The sequence below is a fragment of the Vulpes lagopus genome, chromosome 6, assembly GCF_018345385.1.
Source record: "Vulpes lagopus strain Blue_001 chromosome 6, ASM1834538v1, whole genome shotgun sequence".
Classification (NCBI taxonomy): domain Eukaryota; kingdom Metazoa; phylum Chordata; class Mammalia; order Carnivora; family Canidae; genus Vulpes; species Vulpes lagopus.
In genome coordinates this window covers 85,863,731-85,889,102 of record NC_054829.1, presented here as the reverse complement: position 1 = coordinate 85,889,102, position 25,372 = coordinate 85,863,731, and the positions used below count along the sequence as shown (strand labels likewise).

The following is a 25,372-nucleotide window of genomic DNA, read 5'->3' as shown; positions in this document are numbered from 1 at the left end:
GTATCACCCCTACACACCAGGTGACAGTATCCACAGAAGGTGGGGAGGGTTTCAAGACTACCCAAGGGGTCCAGATAAGTAAGTGGCCAAGAAAGAGATTTAAGCAACAGAAAGTGCATTTTTTAAGAAAGTGCATTATTAATGCTAAAATCCATTTTGAGGGATCCCTGGGTGGCGCAGCGGTTTAGCGCCTGCCTTTGGCCCAGGGCGCGATCCTGGAGACCCGGGATCGAATCCCACATCAGGCTCCCGGTGCATGGAGCCTGCTTCTCCCTCTGCCTGTGTCTCTGCCTCTCTCTCTCTCTGTGACTATCATAAATAAATAAAAAATTAAAAAAAAAATAAATAAATAAAATAAAATAAAATCCATTTTGAATGTCAATGTGTTTTTTTTTTTAAAGGTTTTATTTATTTATTCATAGAGATGCAGAGAGAGAGAGGCAGAGACACAGGCAGAGGGAGAAGCTGGCTCCATGCAGAGAGCCCGACATGGGACTCGATCCAGGGTCCCTGGATCACACCCTGGGCTGCAGGCGGTGCTAAACCGCTGCGCCACCAGGGCTGCCCAATGTGTTTTTTATAATAGACAGAACCACTAGCCGGAAGCTCCTTACAAAGTAACAAATGAGGCAAGAGCAGACATTTTCAACTCTAACATGTTCTAAAAAAAAAAAAGAGATTCTCATAAATACTAGGACACTAAAGTTATTGCACTGGGCTTCTTAATTTTAAGTACTGTTTTTTTTATTTTTTTTTTTAAAGATTTTATTTATTTATTCATGAGAGACACAGAGACACAGGCAGAGGGAGAAGCAGGCTCCACACAGGAGCCAGACGTGGGACTCAATCCCGGATCTCCAGGATCACGCCCTGGGCCAAAGGCAGTGCTAAACCACTGAGCCACCCAGGCTGCCCTTAAGTACTGTTTCAATTAAACAATTAACATTAGCACAAGAAATTTAATGTTCTTAGTCTTCAATGAGAAAAATGCTACCTACCTATAGTATCTTTAAATAAAATTTTGCAATATTCTGCTAAATTTTAAAATATGACTACATGTACCAGTTGGAACTATAGCTTACCCCAGAAAGATTTCCCAGAACCAGTTTTACCAACTGCTTCACATAGGAAAATGAAGGTGCACAATTGCTATTCCTAATGTGGGCACTGCAAGCATCCAGGACGGTCCGAACAGAAACTCGAGCATAAATAACATCTTCACACATTCCAAGCAGTATGCTGTTGAGATGATCTCCAAGCTTGATAGGCTGAATATAAAGAAGGGAAAAGCCACTTTGATAAGTGTGGGTAAATCTTATCCAACATGAGATAAGCTGTCACAGGAGTCACAGGAACCACCCCAAACACCTTCAAATACTTGGAGGAAAGGAATTCCTTATCATGTACACACACACACACACACACACACACACACACACATATTTTAAAGATTTTAATTATTTATTCATGAGACACAGAGAGAGAGAGAGAGAGAGAGGCAGAGACACAGGCAGAGGGAGAAGCAGGCTCCATGCAGGGAGCCCAATGTGGGACTGCATCCTGGGACCCAAGGATCACGCCCTGGGGCCGAAGGCAGGTGCTAAACCGCTGAGCCACGCAGGGATCCCTCCTTATCATATATATTTTATATATATATTTATATTTTTTATATTTATATTATATATTTTTACTACATATATAAAATATATATGCATATATATTTTACTACATTTTACCTTTTCATAACCCCCCAAATTAGCAAAAGATGGTTAACATACCTTTCCCCAAATAGGAAGTATTACAGAAAAACTCCGGTTTTTTTATATGATAAAGAAATGAAATTCCTGAGTTATTCAAATATTTTGGTAAGCAGTTACGTGTGTGTGCGTGCGTGCATATGTGTGTCTGTACATATTCTGAGTGAATAAATGATTTCCTAACAATCAAAATATGTAATATAGTCAATATATATTAAATATAATTTGACTCTGATGATAACTTAGATTTCAAAAACTGCAATGACTTAAGATCATCTAAATATTAGTTCTCATTATGCTGGTGACACAGAGGACCTGGAATGTAAGATTTTTTAATTAGTTGACATGATTTGTAGAATATTCTATCCAAATGTCCAATAAGCATACTAAGAAATACAAATTAAAATCACAAAAAGAAGCCAGTACAACTCAACAGAATGGCTAAAAAGAAAAAGACTGATAATTTGAAGTACTGATAAGGAGAAAAGCATTGTTGGTAGGAGTTTAAACCAGTACATCTACTTAGGTTAAAGCATGCTTTTTCTATGACCCTTCCTTTCCACTTCTCATCCATTTGGGTATTATGTTATCCTTTAGATCTCAGATTAGATGCAATGCCCTTTAATAAACTCATCCTAACCCTCTAAGTGTAGTAAGAGGTTCCAACTCTGGTTTTCCATAACACCCTCCATTTCCCTACCACAGCATTCACACATTGTTATAATTGGTTATTTAACTGCTTGTACCTATGGATGTACTCACAGGCATGGGCCATTATATTTCTGTATATGCCTACTACAGTGTCTGACACAAGATAGGGGCTTTTGAAGTGGTATTGAGTATTTGCATACTGATAGCAAAATACAAATGAAAGTTTATACTTCTTCAATTTATACATTAGATATTGACTTAATTTTCAGTTATCTGAAGAGTATAAAGTGTGAATCATAGGCTGTGATCACATTTTACACGTAAATTAGGTTGTACAATATATGACACCAATATTTCTGGTAATAATTTAACCTTTTCACTTGAATTTATAAAATTGAGGTTGAGAAGAGAGAGTACATACACAGTATTTTTCATGATACAAAATGAGACCAAGTTGAAGATTCTAAGAATTTTAGAATAAAGCCTAAATCATTTGTTACTTCTTAATTTGATAACAAACAACACTGATACTAGTTATTTTTTGTTTTTGATTTCTAAATGCCTAAAAACCTAATTCTGTATACTATATCTTTGTGTTGATGAAATACAGTTAGTTTTAAAATTACCCATTACTATTAATTATTTTTATATTAGGTCTTCAGGAATCAGTTATTTTAGAAAATAAGGCCTAGAAACAGCCCAACAGTCATCAGAGCCCAAAATTTTAGGAAGTGTTGCTTTAATGTTAGTGTCCACTGCCATAGGCTTAGTGAAGCAAGATTTTGAGGCCTTAAGAAAAAAAGTAATGAAGTATAAACTATCCATTGAGACATAGTGAAAGCAACTATTCCTACATGTCTGCATCAAAAAAGGTTATCACTTTAGTTCAAGAATGAATCATCAAGGGGCAGCCCCAGTGGCTCAGTGGTTTAGCACCGCCTTCCGCCCAGAGCATGATCCTGGAGACCTGGGATTGAGACCCACGTTGGAGCCTGCTTCTCCCTCTGCCTGTGTCTCTGCCTCACTCTCTCTCCCTCTCTCTCTGTCTCAAATAAATAAAAGTTAAAAAAAAAAAAAGAATGAATCATCAACATTTACAATACCTCTTACCAAACATTACATTAGAAGAAATATGGTAAACTCCCATTTTTCTTGCATAATTTTTGAAGAAGTCACTACATCCCGGACTAAATGTTGAAATGTAGGTAGTAACTGCTATAATTCTATGAACATTCTGAGAACCATAATGGCTTTAGCATTGCATTATACCATTCTGAGACTATGACAACAAACAGCATAGAAATACTGGTATGCCTAATAACATGCTGTAGAACATAAATAATATAAGCAAGAACTTTTTAAAAAAGGGTAAAGCTGTACAGATGTGCAGATTAGACTTACTTGGCTCTGAGGCACTTCATGGTCAGCCCCCCAATACAATGTCATTCCAAGAGAATAAATATGGATCTATGGATAGAATTAAAAAAATCATTTTATGGTAAAAAAAAAAACAAACTTAAAACTTTTAGCAAGTACTAAAAAAAAGAAAAATTTAGTGAGTACTGTATATTCATGACTTTTTGTCCCAGATAAAGTATAACACATGATTTGAGAAAAATCATCATTTCATATCTTACATAAATGTTAAGAGCTTAAAATAGAAAAAACTGGAAATTAACAGAACAGACTTTTCCCCTTAACTCCCCAGCCTAACATCTAGGAATAATTTTGTTACTTCTTAAGGTTTCTTTATGCAAACTCATGCAAACATATTCTTTCTTCTTCTTTTTAAAATGAAGTAATCTCTATGCCCAATGTGGGGCTCTAACTCATGACCTCAAGATCAAGAGCTGCATGCTCTATTGACTGAGCCAGCCAGGTGCCCCACAAATAAATTTTTTTTATAATGTCAGAAACTTTAAAAATTACTCTGCACTTACATTTTTAATTTAGCAAGAGATATATGTGACATCATTTTGTACATGTAGGTATTTCTCTTGAATGGATTCTCTGAGATTATGGATTGAAGGGTAAATCATCTATAGTTTTGATACACATTGTTAGATTCCCTTACACAGAAGTTGTATCATTTTGCATTTCTACTAGCAACATATAAGAGATTTTTTTCACAAGCTTTGTCTATAGAATGTGCTACTAAGATCTAGATTTTTGCTAATGTGAAAAGAAAAAAATCTTATGGAAATTTTTTTTCTACACTGAAGTTTTGATTAGCATTTTTCTCACTAAGAATGGATGGGGTAGTGGATGGAGAAAGAAGCTGGTGAAGAGTTTTTGCATTGTTTGTATGCTTCTTAAAGATTACAAAAATAACTACACATTTCTATGCTGATAGGAGTGATCCAATAGGGAAAACTGGAACTGTAGGAGAGAGCAGAGGTTGTTGGGAGTACACTGCTGAATAAGGAGGTGGAAGTTAAAGGATAAGTAAAGGAGTTGGCTTTACAGAGGCGCTCGGACAAGTCATCTGTTGTAAGGAGACCAAGAATGTGGGAATTTATGTGAGTAAATCTGGTAGTGGGATCCTTCTACTTCTTTCCTGTGAAACAGGGAAGTAAGATGAAAGTGATGACAGTTAATATTATAAGTAATCATTTCCCATTTTTCCACCTGTTGAGAAACCCAAGAGTTAAACTTCTAGCCCATCTCAATTGATACTGCATAATCCTACTCCAGTGCCATCTTATTTTCTTGTCTTACTTTCACTTTGCACTTATTTTCTCACCTTTTTTTTTTTTAAAGTTCTCTAAAAGGTCTCAAATTCTCTTTCGAAACAGGTGAGGTATACACAAATAAAACTGAATTTCCTTCTTACACTTTCACAACACTTTAACCTACTCCAACTTTGTCTCTTAAATCATTCCAGATTCCAGACTGGAAAAGTTGTTCCTCTTTTTCAAATATTTTCAGATCCCAATTTTAAAGAAATCTCAATTTTTCATAATGACAAACAAGGTTCATTCTGACTTGCCTCTACCTCCTTTTCCTAGCCAGATTTATTGTTTCCCTATTATTACTCCTTTGCCTATCATAACCTAAATACTTCAGCACTACTAAATAATTCTATTGCCAAAATAAATTCTTCTGTTTAATTTTTCTAAAGCACTTCTTTCTACCAAGAATTCCTTTCTTCATCTGTCAATAAAATTCCTACACATTATTGATGGTCTAGAGATGTATGCAATACAGATTATCGCAAACAGGAAAAAGCATTCTCTCTTTCATGTATAGTTATATTTCATTTGCATCTCTAATGAAACAGTCAATTAATATTGCCTATACTATAATTAAGATGGCTCCATGTTTGTATTCCTTAAGGAAGTCTTTTTATACATCTTACTATACCTCTTAGCAGCTAACACAGAACTTGTACATAGTATATATGCAATATATGCCTGCTGAACTTAATTAAACATACATTAAGTTCAAGAGAGCATAGTCCAGGCTATTTGTATATTTCTTTTTAGGTTTCTTTTCAAAGAACACCTTTTTCAAGAGCCTCATATATGAAACACATTTCTCATGGCTTTAGCATAAAGAACTAATTACATATTCAAATTTATTTCTCTTAACACACTAATATTGATTTGTGATTCTGAGTGCTTTAAGATTCTTTATTTTACTTACTTCTCAATATGCTAAATGAATTACTATATATTAATAATTTTTATGCATGACTATATAAATTAGCATAATTCTTAAAATTAGGTTATAAAATCTTATATTTGTTTATCATCTATGTATATAGTGTAATGATTAATTCTGTGTCAACTTGACTGGACCAAGGATGCCTAGATAGTTGGTCAAACATTACTCTGGAATTTTTGTGAGAATTTTTTGAATGAAATTAACATTTAATTCAGTGGACTGAGTAAAGCAGATTGCTCTCTCTAATGTGGGTGGGTCTTATTCAATCATTTGAAGGGCTGAATAGAACAAAATGGGTTATCCATTCCTGAAGAACAGAAAATATCTTTCTGTGTGACTGCCTCTGAACTAAGACATTAGTTTTCTTGATTTTGGACTTGAACTGAAACATCAGCTCTTCCTGGGTCTCAGGCCTGCTGGCTTTCAGACCGAATCACATCATCTGTTCTCCTGGTTCTCAGGCCTTTGGAATTAGAAATGACAAGTATAACTAAACTAGGGAAGTAGACTTAAGAAATTCAGACAATTAAGTGAATATGTGAAAAGGGAGAAGTCAGAGATAAAGATACAACAAAAATGTGACATGGATAGAAGGGCACTTGAGTGAGCAAGGTAATATAACTCACAGGAAACAGAAATATATTTTTTTCTTTATAGTTATAATGGGCTGGAATGTAAACTCCATAAGTGGGAGGACTTTGTCCCATTTACCACTCTATCCCAGGACAGCACTTAACATATAATAGAAATATTTCGATCCTGGAGACCCAGGATCGAATCCCACGTCGGGCTCCCGGTGCATGGAGCCTGCTTCTCCCTCTGCCTGTGTCTCTGCCTCTCTCTCTCTCTCTCTCTCTCTCTCTCTGTGACTATCATAAATAAATAATAATAAAAAAAAATTAAAAAAAAAAAAAAGGGATCCCTGGGTGGCGCAGCGGTTTGGCGCCTGCCTTTGGCCCAGGGCGCGATCCTGGAGACCCGGGATCGAATCCCACGTCGGGCTCCCGGTGCATGGAGCCTGCTTCTCCCTCTGCCTGTGTCTCTGCCTCTCTCTCTCTCTCTCTCTCTCTCTCTCTCTCTGTGACTATCATAAATAAATAATAATAAAAAAAATTAAAAAAAAAAAAAGAAATATTTAGTGGGTGTTTACACCGTGCTGGGTACTGTTCTAAGTATTTTATAGGTATTATCTTATTTAATTTTCTAATAACCTTATGAGGCAAATACTATCATTATCCCTTTATATATAAGTTACCTGAGGCATAGAAAGGTAGGCAAGTTGTATGGGGTCACATATCTTTCAAGTGACAAAGCCAGAAATTTTACTCAGAACCCACACTTGATAAATATTTGTTGAAAAATAAAATGGGATACTAATGAAACAGTCATCACCCAGAAGGCTCATAGAACACCTTCTACTTCTACAGGCATCCTCTAAAGAGGAGACGTTAAGTCTTTGAAGATTTGCTTACTAATCATGAGACACTGGGTAAAGTACTGCAGTCTGATATGCAGATAGCATGCACTCAGTGATCTCTGTAAATAAATAAGAGCTGCTTTATGTGTGCTACATAGCTCCTTTTAGCAAAACCCCTTGAGATTGTGTGGCTCTGCATTTAATAGCAACAAAGCATAAATATCTTTGGGTGAAAAAATTCTGAATTGTTTCTACTCACTCAAAAAATTTGAGAGACTGTAAGTGGCAGATATGGCATAGAGCAATGTTTCTTTAACTTCACTGCAGATCAGAATCATCTGGTAAAATACAGACAGAGGGTCCTATCTCTAGGGTTTCTGATTTAGTAGATCTGGTGTAGGGTCTGAGAACTTGCTTTTCTAACAAGTTCCCATATGATTCTGATGTTGTTGGCTGGAGGACAACACTTTGAGAACCATCAGTACAGAGCAGAGGGGATAATATAACAATGAGTAGGACAGGCAGGGTCCTTTCTATCTCAAATCTTCTGCTATAGTAAACAAGACAAGATAACATCATGTACAAGAGAGTACATGGAGAGTACAAATAGGGAAAAGAAGGCAATGAGGGCATGAGACAAGAGTCAGATGGCATGAAAGAGTATTTGAGGCTGAAGGAAAGGAATGTGCAAGGGTTAAGAAGAAAAAAAGCACTCAGTGCATCTAAGTCATTACAATAAGTCCAGAATGGCAGAAACAGAGTTTGAGATAAAGACTGCTCAGAGGAAAGGCTGGTGCAGTACACCCTCAGAGGCCATGGTAAGGAGTCTAGAGCTTCTTCAAGAGAAATGGAGAGTCTGAATAATTTTAAGCAGCAAAAAGACAAGTTCGGATATGGGTTTTCAAAAATGTACTAACCATAATTAAAGAACAGACTGGACAAGGTCAAGACTGGAGGCAAGGAGATGATTAGAAAGTGTTTGTGGCACTGGTCATTCATGATGGACTGGACAAGGTATATTCACATTGTTGTATACCAGATCTCTAGAACTTCTTCATCTTGCAAAACTGAAACTATACCCACTAAGGACAAATTCCTCCTTCTCCCTCTCATCAGCCCTAGGTAATCACATTTCTACTTGCTGTTTCTATGATCTGACTACTGTAGATATGTCACAGGAGTATAACCATACAGTATTTGTCTTTGTATGATTGGCTTATTTGCTTAGCATAATGTCCAAAGGGTCACCCATGTTGTAGGATGTGACAGGATTTCCTTTTTAAAGCTGTATAATATTCCACTGGGTGTGTATGGCACATTCTCTTTATCCATTCATCCATCATTGGACATTTGAATTGCTTCCTCAGGGGTATTAAGAATAATGTCACCATGAATATGGGTATAAAAATATCTCTTCAAGATCTCACTTCGAATTCTTTTGGAAATATACCCAGAAGTGAGATTGTTGGATCACACAGTAGTCACACAGGAATGTCCATACTGTTTTCCATAATAGTCACATCATTTTACATTCCTAAAAACAGTACATAAAAGTTCCATTTTCTCTGCATCCTTGATAACACTTGCTATTTTCTATTCTTTTATGATAGCCATCCTAGTGAGTGTGACATAGATATCTCCACAACTCCAGCATTTAAAATGTTCAATTTAACTATGTTACCACCTATTGGACTCTGGCACTAGACAATCCTGGAGTTTTTTTAGTGATTTGCATAGTGCCTATCATATAACAAGTATCCTTGTCAAATTTATGGATGAATAAACAAATGGGAAGGAGGGGAGAAAGGATGTATTAATAAGATTTAATATAGAGTAAGTATAGAATAATGTGGTAAGGGAATTTGGTCTTTTATTTTTAAGTAATCTCTATACCGAATGTGGGGCTTGAACTTATATCGCTGTGAGATCAAGAGTCACATGCTCCACTGACTGAGCCAGCTAGGTACCCCTGATCTTTTCTTGACAAGTTCAGTTGAGGCTTCTGCTAAGGTTGGAGAAGTGAATTTCCAGTATTACTGTTATAAAGATGACCCGTGATATTCAAGAAGAACAGAGGTAATAGGAGCCATATTTCTGACATTTAGACTACAAATTAGTGGCAATAAACACTTAAACTAAGATTTCTTTAGTTTACCAGGGATATAGTAAAAATCCCTGAGCATATCAATATTCTTGAAGACAAATCACAACAAGAATTTGATTCAGGTTCCAATTCCAGAAAACTGGTTTCAAAAGAATTGCCAAATTAAGCACAGCATGTGCTATGCAAGCAGGAAGTGAACAATTATCAAGTAAAACAGAAAAGCCAGAGGATCAAAAAGCTTAGTGTGACCTGTATAAACCTGTGTAGTTTTATAGAGGCATGTTATCTTGAAAAGTAAAATTTTAAGGGAAATAAATGAAAATGCCTGTTTATAGAGCTGGTAGGGATCCCTGGGTGGCGCAGCGGTTTGGCGCCTGCCTTTGGCCCAGGGCGCGATCCTGGAGACCCGGGATCGAATCCCACGTCGGGTTCCCGGTGCATGGAGCCTGCTTCTCCCTCTGCCTGTGTCTCTGCCTCTCTCTCTATCTCTCTGTGACTATCATAAATAAATAAAAATTAAAAAAAAAATTATAGAGCTGGTAGTGAGGTAAATTTTTTCATGCAACTGTATATATACAGTTTACAAAACAAGTTCCATTGAATAAAGAGAACTTTTTTATGCATCAAGATCTTACTAAATACTCATTATTATTCACGATATTGTGCTAGGCATTGAAATTATTTTTAGAAGTTTTATATGCCATCAATAGTAAGCATGTATTGAATACTAGTTAATAACATATCCTTAACTCATAGAAGTAATGACATGCAGTTACCATCCTTCTACAGTACACCTCTGTCCCATTAAAATCAGAATACTAGAATAACAAATTTTTAAAAGTTTTTATTTATGTATTTGACAGAGAGAGAAAGAGCACAAGTAGAGCAGCAGGCAGAGCAGCAGGCAGAGGGAGAGGGAGAAGCAGGCTCCTCACTGAGCAGGGAGCCCGATGTGAGACTCAATCCCAGGACGCTGGGATCATGACCTGAGCCAAAGGCAGATACTTAACCGACTAAGCCATCCAGAGGCCCCTAGAATAATGATTTTTAATTTTTAATTTCCATACTAACAATATTAAGTCAATCTGTTTCCATGAATTTATTGGCCATTAGTCATCAAATAAATGTATGTTCTTTTGCCCTCCTCCAAAAGAATACTAGAATATATGACTATTCCTCTGACCTTTTCTTTATATTTACATTACAAACAGGAATGGGATTGAAAAACTTGACTTTGATTTTCTTTATATTTAGAATTGCACTGGAGCTTTTGAGGCATGAGGTAAACCGAAGTTCTAATTAGATTCACTAAGAAATCAGCTTTAACACAATAACGGTAACAATCCCACACACATCCTATCCCAGCACTGGCTCCTAAACACTCAGCCTAGTAATAGGGAGGCATCAAAACCATTTTCCCAACCATGTGCTCTAACAGTTATACCTAAACACAGGGCAGTTTACTTGTTTGGGTATCTTGCATCACAGGGCAAAATGGGAAAGCCTTTAGCAAATTAGAAAAGCACTTGTGCACCTGAAATTTCTACTAAGCACTTTTCTCTTTTATTGTGGATTTTAAATGCTTTCAAGAATTCATAAACACCTGTTCAAAACTTTTCATAATTAGAAGAAAACCTACCAAAAATCAGTAGAAGTTCTTAAACTAAGTCATTCCTGACTTTATTGCAGTGTTTCTTAGTTTTTCTGAGGTCACCAGATCTGCTTGAGAGACTGATAAAGTTACGGGCATTGTTCCTCAAAAGTGCTGGGACATACAAAAACTTAGTTTGCTATTTCATTGGTTTGTAGATATCCTTAAGTTTTTTTTTTTTTTTTTTAAATTTATTTACGATAGTCACAGAGAGAGAGAGAGAGAGAGAGGCAGAGACACAGGCAGAGGGAGAAGCAGGCTCCATGCACCGGGAGCCCGACGTGGGATTCAATCCCGGGTCTCCAGGATCGCGCCCTGGGCCAAAGGCAGGCGCCAAACCGCTGCGCCACCCAGGGATCCCAGATATCCTTAAGTTCAATTAAGATCTAGAGATCTCAAGGGTTAAATAATTTGCACAAACACCATGTCTATTTCCTATATTCCAATTACCCTCTATCTTTTAAAAGTTTATTATTAGGTGTACCTGCATGGCTCCATTGGTTTGTGTCCCACTCTTGATTTTGGCTGGGTCATGATCTCAGGGTCATGAGATGGAGCCATGTGTCAGGCTCCATGCTCATCAGGGAGTCTGTTTGAGATTTCTCTCCCTCTCCCACTACCCCCTCCCCTGCTTGTGTGCTTTCTCTCTCAAATGAATAAGTAAATCTTTTTTAAAAAAATTATTAAGTGAACCAGAGAGAGTGTACAGAATGAATACATGCTATTTAAATAGTAACAATACATAAATATATATATATGCTATCCAGCTCAGACACCATCAATACATTTGATTACCTTCATGATATATATAACTGACCAACACTGTATACATCCTATAACATATAAAGTCCCTTTCAAATACCTTGTTTGATGTAATAAAAATTTGTTTTGGCTAATGCCTTAATTATTACCTCTATCTCATAGTTACTGTCTCTGTTCACTTGTTCCTTTGCTTGTACCACCCAAAATCCTTAAGGAGTTCATGGAATATACAAGATAGATAAACCTGGATTCTCTATCAGTGCTAGTCAGTCTTTTTTCAGAAACACAATGGCTCAAATCAAGATGCCCTCTATTAGCTTAACCAACAGACACATGTGCACGCACTCACATATACATACATACACATACTTTCTTTCTTACCTTCTCAATCCCTCATCCTATCTGAAAAGAGAAACATTCATTGTCAGTGATAGAAGGATAAATTAGTGCAATTCCTTCACATGGCAATTGGGCAATGTATATCAAAATTTAAAATGCACACATGGGGCACCTGTGTGGGCTCAGTTTGTTAAGCTCCCGACTCTTGCCTTCAGCTCAGGTCATGATCTTAGGGTCCTGGGATTAAGCCCTGTGATGGGGCGGGGAGTCTATTTGAAGATTCTCTTTCTGTGCCCTTCCCCCAGCTCCTACTTTCTCTAGCTCTCACTCCTTCCCTCAAATAAATAAATAAATCTTTAAAATAAAATGCACATACTTTTTCATTTAATAATTTTACTATTAGGAAATTATTAGATTAATTTTTACTTACGTGGAATAATGTATGGGAAATGATTCATACCCAATTCTGAATTCTTCAAAGTTCCTATTTAAATTATCACAGCTGGCTACACTATTTATATATATATATAAATTTTTTAATAGCCTTGACAATGAAATTAGATCTGATGTCAGTAATATTGCCATCCTCATACTGGATATTCCCATCATAAACTTTTCCTTCTTAATTGTTCCATCAAATGAATTGTCAAACTTTGTCAGCTTCCCTTCCACTGTATCCCCTTCATCCATGCCTTTATATTCTCAAGACATTACATGATTTTCAGTTCTTTCCCCTAGATTATTAAAACTCCTCAGTTAGATTTCTATACAATTCCTATACATTCTATTATGTGTGTGTGCAGTTTAGATTCTGTATACTGTATAGATTCCTATATAATACAATTCCTATACAATCTTTCATCTTACCTACTTATCCACTTTTGTCAAACTTACCCTCTAAAAAATCACGAATCATATCACATCACTCTTGTAAAAATATGTCTCAGAAGAAAGTCTCAAGGTCTGGTGTTCAAAGTCTTCTTTATTCTGATTAAATAGCCTTCTTCTCTTTATCCACAGCCTTGCAAATAGCTAATGCTCTAATCTAGCTGGTCTAACCAAACATTCCCCTATCACAAAGGATAATTTCTTACCTCTTATCATTATATATACTAATAACCTTGGGTGAAAAGCTCATTTCTACCTATTTTTACTTTTTAAAATTCTATTCATTCTTCATAGCCTAATACAAATGCTATCTTTTCTGTAATTATTATTCTATGCTAAAAATTAATTGCTCCTCTTCCAGCATCCTAATATACTCTTTCCTTGTATATAGCATTTATTTCAATCCATATATTATGATTGTTCTAACATGTTGATCAGGATCTTTTTTTTTTTTTTTTTTTTTTTTTTAAATAGGCTTCACACTCAGTGCAGAGCCCAGTGTGGGTCCTGAACTCACAACCTAGAGGATCGAGACCTGAGCTAAGATCAAGAGTTGGATGCTTAACTGACTAAGCCACCAGGTGCTCCGATCAGGATCAATTTTTCTAGTTATTTTTGCATCTTCCTCACAAGCACAGTGCTTTATGCACAGCAGGCATTTAATATGAATTTTAAAACATGAATTAATAATGGCTCACATTTAAAAAGTATTTTTTCTTAGATCCATAAATTTTTATAAAACTATTCTGGATTCTTAAAATAAATATGAACTTCTTGAATATATGATCATTTAAAATTCAATGGCTTTTTTTCAGAGGGTTGAGGCAGAATAGCCCAGCATCTTTTACTTTCCCTACCCCTACTAAAATAAAAAACAAAATCAAGCAAAAAACACTTAAGAGTTACCTTTTCAACATCTGAGAGAGAAGTTAGTGACTGATTTTGAAGAACCTCTGGTGCTGTGAATGCACGAAGATCCTGATTGGAAATATTTTCATCTGTAAATGACACACTACCAGATGGCAGCAACAGCAGAGACCATGGAGAAATGATGAAACCAAGGGCAGCAGGATCAGCTATGCTTACTGGTTTATAACCACACAGAAAAAAGAAAGAGAAAAAGAAAAAGAAACTGCTTACCATTATAAGTATAGATCATTTAAATGACTATCCCAACCTATTCATACATATGTTAACATGTAGTTACATACACCAAATTAACATGTTACAAAGAGAATGAGTTTCATATATCTACTACTGCTAGCATTATTAACAACATCACCTTGATTTGTCTTAACTTTTTAAAGTTTAGTTGGTAAACTTTGGAGAGCAGAAATAGAGAACTTTCATTGTCAGTCATAAAAATTAAATTCGGTTCAAACCTTTACCACAGTGATATAGATGTGCATAAGGATCAAGTAGTTCTTACACTTTGGGAGGATCGTGGGTTCTTATGTGGATTTGGTGAAAAGTATGGTCTCTTTTTTGAGGAAATAGATAATAAATATAAATTTTTGTACAAAGAGAATCTTGGATCTCCTTATAGCCCATTTATGGGTCTAAGCTCTCCTAATTTAGACTATAATGTTCTGAAACATAGAAAATAATTCCTTTGATAATTCATCAGATTTGGAATTAGTAAAGCTTTCAACTATTAAAAAGTCTCTTACATCAAAATATATATTTGTCTGAATTCAGATTTTTTGTCTTGTGTACATTTGTTATTTCACTAGAATTTTAGACAGCTTTTGTACTACCAAATGTGATCACAGGGGTCCCTAACATTTTACTTATTTATTTATTTATTTATTTAATTTTAATTATATTTTTTTTCTAAGATTTTATTTATTTGCTTGAGAGAGAGAGAGAGAGAGAAAGCACAAGCAGAGGGAGCTTCAGGCACAGGGAGAGGGAGAAATAGGTTCCCCACTGAGCAGGGAGCCTGAAGCAGGCCTCTATCCTAGGACCCTGGGATTATAACCTGAGATGAAGGTAGATGTTTAACTGACTGAGCAACCAGGTGCCTCTAATTTTTATTTTATTAAAAAAAAATTTTTTTTGTTTGTTTTAATGTTTGCCTGTATGGGTACTTAACAGCCCATGTTTATGAGTATTTTTTTTTTTAATTTCCTTGGATTTAGCAGGCCTATTCCCAAAAGTAAAGGTATACATTAAACTCAACAAAAGAGACTTAATAGAGGGAATATTATTTTGTCCTCCAATTTCAAAAGGAAGTTAATACACATTTTAAAGTAACTGCTACATGAACTAGATTACAGACTCAAGAAACTGTTATAGGAAAGTAACAAAAGGCCTGTGTCTGCCAATGCCACTATTATTCATTCTGAATAGGTTGTACTAATATCTTTCTAAGTCAAATCTTAAGGGCAACCCAGGTGGCTCAGCGATTTAGCGCCGGCTTCAGTCTGGGCTGTGATCCAGGAGACCCGGGATCGAGTCCCATGTTGGGCTCCCTGCATGGAGCCTGCTTCTTCCTCTGTCGGTGCCTCTGCCTCTCTTTCTCTCGAATAAATAAATAAAATCTTTAAAAAAAAATCATAAGAAACTGACAAAAGTCTATGGCACAATTTGTTAAACATACTATAGTTATCTATACTTTTCTGAAAATAACTTTTATTAGAACGAATCATCCATCCTTTCTGACTTTTTATTTTTTTTTTCCTTTCTGACTTTTTAATCTCTACTTGTGATCAAGAGTCTGATCATCAGAATTTGACTTATGTTAATAAAAAGTAAACCATTAAAATTCATTTCTTTTCTGAAGATTAAAAAGACAACTCTATGTTCTCCTGAATTTTTTAGGAACCTGAAACTTGTCTTTAGTTACTGTGTCAAGGAAGAAAAAACATGTTTGAATGTATCCTTTCATCAGTTAGCATATTTTAGGTGGCCCTGAAACTGAGTTACCCACCAGTGGTCCTTATAATCCCACCCAATCACACATCAGGCAATGAAAAATATATCTTATAATTCTTACGGTAAATATGTTTTAATGAATAATCACAGTTCGTAAGCCTAGGGATATTATCTTTCACAAACACTTTACACATTTTCTGTTAAAAGTGCCTTCTTGGGTATTTCATGCACAAATATTATACAATCCAGCTAACAAGAACTCAAATAGGGCAGTGCAATATTTTCTTTGCCAAAGGAGGTTATCCAAATACTGATTTTTCCCATGTCACAGATATTACAAAAGTCTACAATCAATTCACTTCAAATTAGCAATAAAAGGGAACAAACTAGGAGACCAAAAAGAAAGGCAATGAATTAATATCTGGTAGGAGATGATGATGGCCTGGAAGCACATAGTAGTAGTAGGGGTGGTGAGAACCTATTGGAACCCAAATGTATTTCACAGGTAGTAACAACAGAATTTCCTGACAAACTGGATGTGAAGCAAGGGAAAAAAGAATCAGGATGACTCCAAGATTTTGGTCTCAGTAATGCAAAGGATGGAGTGTCATTAATGAGGCAGACCATAGGTTGCTGAGGTAGGGGTTGGGAGATGGTGGTAGGAATCAGAACTTTACTTTGGGACCTACTATGTTTAAGATATCTTAGATATTCAAAGGGGGGTATCAAGTAGGCAGCTGGATTTGGAATTTGGGAGAAAGGTTTGAACTGGAGATACATTTTGGGGGGCACTGGCATTATGGACAGTATTTAAAGTCTTCTAACTAGATGAGCTCACCGAAACATGAGTTGATAGAAAAGAAATCAAGGGCAAGGACCATACCCTAGGGTACTCCAACATTAAGGCTGGCTGCTACTTGTCAGTCTTTTTTTTTTTTTTTTCTAAAGATTTATTTATTTATTTATTCATGAGAGACAGAGACAGAGACAGAGACAGAGAGAGAGAGACAAAGACACAGGCAGAGTGAGAAGCAGGCTCCACACAGGGAGCCTGATGTGGGACTGGACCCCGGGACAACCAGATCACGCCCTTAGGCCGAAGGCAGGCACTCAACCGCTGAGCCACCCAGGGATCCCTTGTTGGTCTTTTTTTCCAGGTGGTTCTCTCTTGGGCATCTGTGCAAGCATGGTGCTGTAATCTCCCTCTCACACTTATTGCACTCATCACTGCCAGTCTCTACCCCACTATTTTAAATAATTGTCTTTATTAGCTTTCTTATGTAGTTTCCCAGTATCTAATCCTAAATCTAAGAGGAGGCTGAGATTCTAACTATCATATCTAATTCTTGTTAGTCTTATTGATGATAGGATTATGATATTTAGTGTAGCTGTTACCTCTTGAATTTATAAATAATTGGAAATCATAGCTAACTCAAGAGGCATAAATACCAATCAGAAATCTAAAGGCTATGTCCTTGCCATATTGGATGCTAGTGTCCACTGAGACCAGAAAAGAGCCAGCTACACTCCTCTTCCTCAATAGAGGCCACAGACTAACTCTACCCCGTCCCTGACAGGGTAGCACAGAACAAAAACTGCTGAAGGTGAAAGTAATCTATAATTGCTTAGCACTACAAAATTAAGAGATTTATTTAGCAGCACAACTTAGGTCAGCAAAACTACTGTTACTCTGGCAAGAACTTTATCTTTCAGGGGTACCTGGGTGGCTCAGTGGTTGAGTGTCTGCTTTCTGCTCAGGTCATGATCCCAGCTCCTGGGATCAAGTCCCGCGTCGGGCTCCCTGCATGGAACCTGCTTCTCCCTCTGCCTGTGTCTCTGCCTCTCTCTGTGTCTCTCATGAATAAATAAATAAAATCTTTTTTTTTTTAAAGAACTTTATCTTTCAAATTGTGCTTTATACAAGAGGATTATGTTTGTTTTTACTGAATATCTAAAGCATACCATTATTATAAACACCATTCATATTTAAACATAACCTTCCCAACATGACAAGTCATTTGCTTAGACAACCTACAGTACTCCTGGGGAGATAAAATATATTTATAAATAAACACAAGAGAGAAAGCATAAAGTATCTAAGAAAGAAAAAGAGAATACCAAGGGGAGTTCAGAGGATAGCAGAATTACTTCAACTACAGTGAAGAGAAAATTAATTTTTTTTATATGTGGCCCTTTAATATGAGTAAGATTTGACCATGGTTAAGAGGGGAGATTCCAAAGAAAAGAAACAGCCAAAGCAAAGACATGTGGTCAGGAAATTATTAAGTTTGTACAAGGAACAGCAAGAACTTTGGGCAGAGAAATGGTAGAGAGCAGAAAGAAACAGAATTACCAAGGTGGGTCATATTTTCACTTGTCAGAAAACACACAAAGAAATGACAGATATTTTCATTGTTTCAAATGTGATTTTTAAATGTTTTGTAATAAAGCTAAAGCAGCTGCAACAACAAACTACATTGCTGTCAAATACCCAAAACACACACATGACATTTAAGTATTAGATTCTTTTGACAACAGTCAAACCACAAAATATATTTTTCAACAATTGTAAAGGGTTATGCAAACCTCCAAGTGAGGAAATTTAGAGTAGTGGTTCAAATCAGTGTAATTTTCACTGTCCTTGTCTAACCACAAGGAAAGAATTTAAAGCAAATGTATTCAAAATCCTTCACAGAATGCTAACAAAAGAATATTTAAAAATGGAATTCCAGAAGCTTGTAATTTGATGTCCTATAATGTTTTACTTGTGTGATGATTATCCTCAAGAATGCTATTATTATGAAACAGTAAATCAGATATGAACTTATTCCAGGAGGCAAATGATTCTATTTATAGACTTTTACCAACATTCCACAGAAAAGGGGGCTTAAACAGAATTTCAAGTGGTTAGAGGCAAAGTTAGAAATAAGCAAAAATCTGATATGCAAAGAAACATCTTACTCAGAGCTTCTTTCTGATGTTCCCTTAAACTTAGTCCCATGTTCATGCTTTTAAAAAAGATTTATTTAAAAAAATATTTAATTTATTTGAGAGAGTGAGCAAGCTAGTACCTATGCAAGTGAGAGTGTGTGAGGGAAGGGGCAGACAGGGAAGAAGAGGAAGAGACTCTCAAGCAGACTCCAAGCTGAGCGTGGAACCTGATGCAGGGCTCAATCTCATGACTTTGAGATCATGACCTGAGCTAAAACCAAGAGTTGGATGCTTAGCTGACTGAGCCACCCAGGCACCCTACCACAACTTTATTTTTTTCCTGAGGGAACTTACTTTCTATTGTTCATTTTACTTTTTGGCCTTCCAATTATGATATAAAAATGAGGGAAGTGATCATAACCAGTAACAAACATGACAAGAAAACTAAACCAAAGTGTCAGATAATCCTCTAAAGACTTAGAACAACAACATCATTTGATCTGAAAAATCTCTGCCTATTTAGGTACATATACAGAAATTGTAGTCCTCCTATTCCATATGTTCTATTCGAGGGCTTATCAATAATCTATGCAGAGGCCACTGTTCCAAACTCCAAAGAATTTGATGAAGTCAATCTATAATACACAATTCTCCAAAAAATTCAGCTCCTATGTGCATACAAATATATACAGCACTAAATAAATCATCTGGTATAACAATGCACAAACAGAAAAAAATAATTGGTTCAGAATGTTTGAACATTTTCCTGATTAGTAAAACTTTGTGATAAATTAAGATTCACTGGAAATTAGAGTCTATGCTACAGATGATCAATTCCCAATTAAAAATTTGTTGATTCCTCATAAATTGTTACTACTTATTTATTTTTTAAAAGATTTTATTTATTTATTAATGAGAAATGGGGGGGTGGGGGGCAGAGACACAGGTAGAGGGAGAAGCAGGCTCCATGCAGAGAGCCCAATGCGGGACTCGATCCTGGGACTCCAGGATCACACCCTGGGCCGAAGGCAGGTGCTATACTGTTGAACCACCCAGGGATCCCCTGTTACTACTTTTTCAAAACTTCAGTTTCTCCAATATGAATCAGCATAGAATAACAATCCCATTTTGAAAAAAATGTTCAAATAATTGGAATTAAGACATCTATATAATGTACATTGACAATGTTTACATCATGTATATTTTCTTGACATAGTCAATTGTTTGTTCAACAGTAGTTAATAGACTCCTACAAGGCTTTGGTCCTCAAGAAATTATATTCTGGTGTAGTAGTCCCAAACCTTGCTAATAATCCAAATCTCTAAACTCAACTAGATTTGAAAAGATATCAGGCACTGCCAGCTTCATTTCATTCCTTTTAATATCTGACTTCATTAATTTAGTATGTAGTCTCATTTAACTAAGAGAGGAAGTATCGGGGGTTCCTGGGTAGCTCATTTGGGTAAGTATTCAACTCGTGATTTTGACTCAGATCATGATCTCAGTGTTAAGGGATCGGGCCCCATGTCAGGCTCCATTCTCTGCTGAGAGTCTGCTTGAGATTCTCTCTCTCCCTGTGCCCCTCATCCTGCTCATTCTCTCTCTTTCTCTCTCTAATAAAAAATCTTTAAAAATTGAAGAGAGAGAGAGAAAGAGAGAGAGGACGTATAGTATAATGGTTAGGAGTTCAGACTAAAGCCAGAATCCCTGGGTTAATATCCTAGGTTTGATATTTATAGCCTACACTATGATCTTAAATAAGTTACCTAGCCTCTCTTTGCCTCAACTTCCTCATCTGAGTAGGTAAGGTTGTTGCGAGAATTCCTAAAAAAAAAAAAAAAAAAAAAGAAGCCCTTGAAACTGTTCCTGGCACAAAGTAAATATAATACAAAAGCAGTAGCTATTATGCTCACTTTGGCAGTGCATGTACAAAAGTGGTAGCTATTATTATTTAATAAGTCTTTTCTCTGAAGATAACACATATAGACAGTATATCTAAGAAAAGTCACTTTTAAGTTCATCCTCAATCATCTACTTAGCTTTTCTCTCCCCAGTGGAAGATAAGGAGCCTATCATATATAACAAGTACTATAAATTTCAGGAGAATAGATCAGAATAGATCAAATTAGATTTTTAGGAATTTTTTGGCATCTCTTACCTAGAAGCCAATAGAAATACAAACGATTTAAGATACAAACTATCCTAAAATATTATTTTTTTTCTTCAATTCCTTGGGGGAATGTACATTCTATAAGTGTTCTATTTATTATATGGTTTCCTAGTTACCACAGATATCAAATTTTAAAAAACTAGTTAAAATTTTATAATCAATCCAGTTTGTACTTACTCAGTACCTACTCATGTGAAATTGATGTTTTACTGTACCTAGTGATTATCTTTAGGTATGACATGAATTATTAGAAGATGTTTATTTGAATGTATAATGTCAACATACAGTTTAGAAATTTTTATTTTTAATAGAAGTTATAGCATGCTGATAAAATGAAATTAGGCTGACATGCCCTCCAAATTGATGTATTTTATGAGCTTTTCTTCATGACAGTAGGAGAATAAAGGCATTTTTACTTCTTCATGATGACATTTACTCACACAAGTATACACATTTTTTTTTCCTTTTTGCTTTTAAACACTAAACACATGCAAGCCAACTATCCAAACCATAACCACTGGAATCTTGGTATGGCATCTGATCAATAGGCTTCCAGTAGTTCTGTTTTGTTACGTACTTACAAGATTCTTGAGGTAATTCCAAACCATGACTCTTGTTAACAAAACACCAATGAGATCTGACTTTAATAAAAGTAGTATATAGGGAATTTATATAAGTAAAATTAAATTGGTTATGATTATTAAAAGCAGCAGGGCTTATATGGCTAGATAATACAGAGAGAAGGAAGCAGGTCTCTAAGAATTTGCTCTCTACTTCAGCAAACTTTTCTGGCCACCTGATCCAAACAGCATGGAAGAAACTGTAGCAGTTCCTTTCCTGTCTTCTTCCATTCTTATATTTTGAGGAAGCTGCCTATTTTATTCTTTTCATATATTAAGTTCCTCCTCTTTCATCTTCCTTTGGTGTTCACTTTTTTCACCAATCTTCTTTACATTTATCAATAAAAACTGTGTACCCCAAAATTATACCAAAATACTGAATAAATGCTTTTTAACTATGTTTTACACACACGTTTCTTCTTGAATGTAAGTGTTTTAAGGATATTAACTATGTATAAATGTCTTAAAGTTCAGGTATAATAAATGCCATTACAATAACATAATTACAATATTTCAAAAAAAAAAAAAAAGAACGTGTAGGCAGCCTGGGTGCTCAGTGGTTTAGCACCGCCTTCAGCCTAGGGCTTGATCCTGGAGACTTGGGATCGAGTCCCACTTCGGGCTCCTGGCATGGAGCCTGCTTCTCCCTCTGCCTGTCTCTGTCTCTCTGTCTCTCTGTCTGTCTCTCATGAATAAGTAAATACAATCTTAAAAAAAATGAACGTGTTTACAATTCCAACTCTATACCACAACTTCACAATCTTTTAAAGGTGTCCTTTGCCCTGCTCTGCTATGACATAATTTATAAATTTACTTTTTGCTGGTCACAACAAAAGGTTATTTTGTTGCTTCATTATGAAGAAAAATAAAGTTTTCTTTCAACCTTCGACACCAGAAAATTTAAATTATTCACTGAGAGATGAATGTTTATTTTATTCTACAATCATTATTACTTTCAGTTATTTTTTCCAACTAGGATTCAAAGGAAGTGTGAGCTTTGTTAATTAGAATATTGAAACAAACTTAGAAGTTACAAAGTATCTGCCTCAGGAAGGGTTGGGGTAATTAAGAAAGCACATAAACCTCCTGTCTCCTAAATCAGGATTTTGGTGTGAATTCTGGAGACAGGGAATAGGATTCTACATAGTGTTTTCTAAAAATTTCCTGGGTATTCAGATACCCATATCAGTTGAACTGACACACATATAAGAACTATTGCACTTAACAGGGTCGATACAATGGTACTGTAGCTCAGTTGTTTCTTGACCTTGTACTTGCTTCATTTCTAAGTCAATTAACTGATAGTAAGAACATCATGAGATGTAGAGTATGTTTGACTTTATATTCTCCTGTAATACTTAAAACTTTTTTTCAGTTTATAAAGCCACAAATAGAGGCTTTTTTTTATTAGAGATATGGCAAACCAGAAAGTGTTACAAGTAACTCTTTTATCCAAATTATAATAAAGTCATTTTGTATTACAAAGGCAGAATGACTGTAAGAAATAACTTTAGACTAGAAGTGAGACCTAAGTGGTTCTCTATTTATAAGGAAAAAGCTGAATAATTGGAACCAAACTGAAGATCTCACTGCCTGCATTTAGAAATAAATTGCCTTACTCACCTAATAACATTATCTTCATTTGGTTTTTCTTTCTTGTTCCCAAAGTAAAGCAAACTACAAATGAACTTCCAATGCATTTTGTTTCTTCTTTGACTTTTTCTATAAATACAGTGAATATCTATGTTTTATCTCCTCAAGCTTTGCAGTGAGCACCTCTGATCTTCTATCCTGTCTGAAATGTGCATGTGTCATTAAACCTACAACTTGTACTTAGAAAAGATACTGAGACTAACACCAATTTTTATTTCCCGAAGGAGGGTCGAAACTTCAGAGCAAAACTATTTCCTATATATGTACTCTTTTAAGTTGCAGACTTCTAAAAGACAAATTGGCTTGAAAACAGTTTCTTTCTTAAAATACACCAATCATATTTTATTTAACCACTCATTCAAGTAGTTGTAAAAATGTTCATCTTGAATGGTTAAGTCTATTTCAAAACTTGATTATATACCTAGCTTAATAACTTTGGAGCCAAGTGCCAAGCTTCTTAAAGCACTGGCACTTCTACTGCCACCCAGCAACTTCCTGACAGCCTCTGTAGATCAGAGTGGCTGCATTATATTTTGCCAAATTAAACTGTAACTAAGATAATTAACAGAAATAAATTTTATATTAAAAGCCATTTATAAAAGAGCAGGTTTTATTTTTTTTCTCCCTCCAACACAAAGTTTCTGAAAAACATCTTCTTCCATTCTTGCTATCTGAATAAAACCTGGGGGGAAAAAGATTACAAATTTTCAAGAATGCACTTAGCAACTTCTCTTTACTTTTGACCACCTGGAATTTATACAATGACTGAAAAACCAAAAATATTAAGGGTGACTGTCATTTATTTCATTTTACAAGAATTGAATGAAAAGGTCAATAAAGATGAGTTTATATTTTCAGTTTCTAGAAAAAGGAAATACACAGTTTACCAGAGAGAAACTGACTTTAATTATGATGACATGATTCCACATAATCATGATCTGAAGCTATTTTTGAAAAATATTTTTGTGATGACTAATGCCATTCTCTGCTGCTCTTCAGATATCACCTCCATATTTACATTTTCAAGAACTTTTCCTTCTCAGAGAAAGGGGAGAAGGAGCCTTGTTTGAATGGTAAACAAGTCCACTGTCCAAAAAGAAATATTAGGATATATTTTTTGTAAAAATGTTAAACATGACTAATACACATCACCAAAGAAGGTAAGAATAGTAACCTGTTGCTAAATGATACTAGGCATAGAACCCCCTTTTAATTTTTATATTTGATAAAAGAAATAGAGAAGTAATCATAAAATGCTTTCTTTCAAAAGCTTAGTTACATAATGTAACATAATGTTACATAATGTAATAATGTACATAATGTAATACATACAGTTACATAATGTAATAATCTCAGAATGTTGAGTAGAAGTCAGATACACAAGAGTTTACACTGCATGATTCTATTTATATGATGTTTAAAATCATCTAAATTTATGTATGTAACAGGTTGTAATAATGATTTCTCTTGGTAGTCAAGAATTAACCAGGAAAAGAAATAAACTCACACATATATGTATACAACATGGAGGCAAGAATATAACAATGAGGGAAAGATGGTCTCTTCTTTCCCTATGTTGCTGGGAAAACTGGACAGCTACAGGCAAAAGAATGAAAGTGGACTACTTTCTCACACCATACACAAAAAAAAAACTCAAAATGGATCAAAGACCTAAGTGTGAGACCTGAAACCATAAAAAATCCTAGAAGAGAGTGCAGGGAATAATTTCTTTGACATAAAACACAGGGAATAATTTCCCTGACATAAGCTGTAGCAATGTTTTTCTAGGTATGTCTCCTCAGGTATAGGAAATAAAAGCAAAAATTAACTACTGGGACTACATCAAAGTAAAAAGCTGGGATCCCTGGGTGGCGCAGCGGTTTGGC

The 25,372-nt window shown here is 35.5% G+C and overlaps 1 protein-coding gene across 11 annotated transcripts in view; it reads right to left on the bottom strand.

Moving 5' to 3' along the window:
• PTPN13 (protein tyrosine phosphatase non-receptor type 13) overlaps positions 1–25,372 on the bottom strand; it is a 206,643-nt gene that overhangs the window by 111,151 nt on the left and 70,120 nt on the right. For all 11 annotated transcript variants that reach the window (XM_041760239.1, XM_041760238.1, XM_041760242.1 and 8 more), the window contains exons 3-5: positions 14,142–14,320; positions 3,810–3,875; positions 1,083–1,268 (exon numbers count right to left, since the gene is read on the bottom strand). In XM_041760239.1, the coding sequence (XP_041616173.1) occupies positions 1,083–1,268; positions 3,810–3,875; positions 14,142–14,320 (431 nt within the window). The remainder of the gene's footprint in view (positions 1–1,082; positions 1,269–3,809; positions 3,876–14,141; positions 14,321–25,372) is intronic.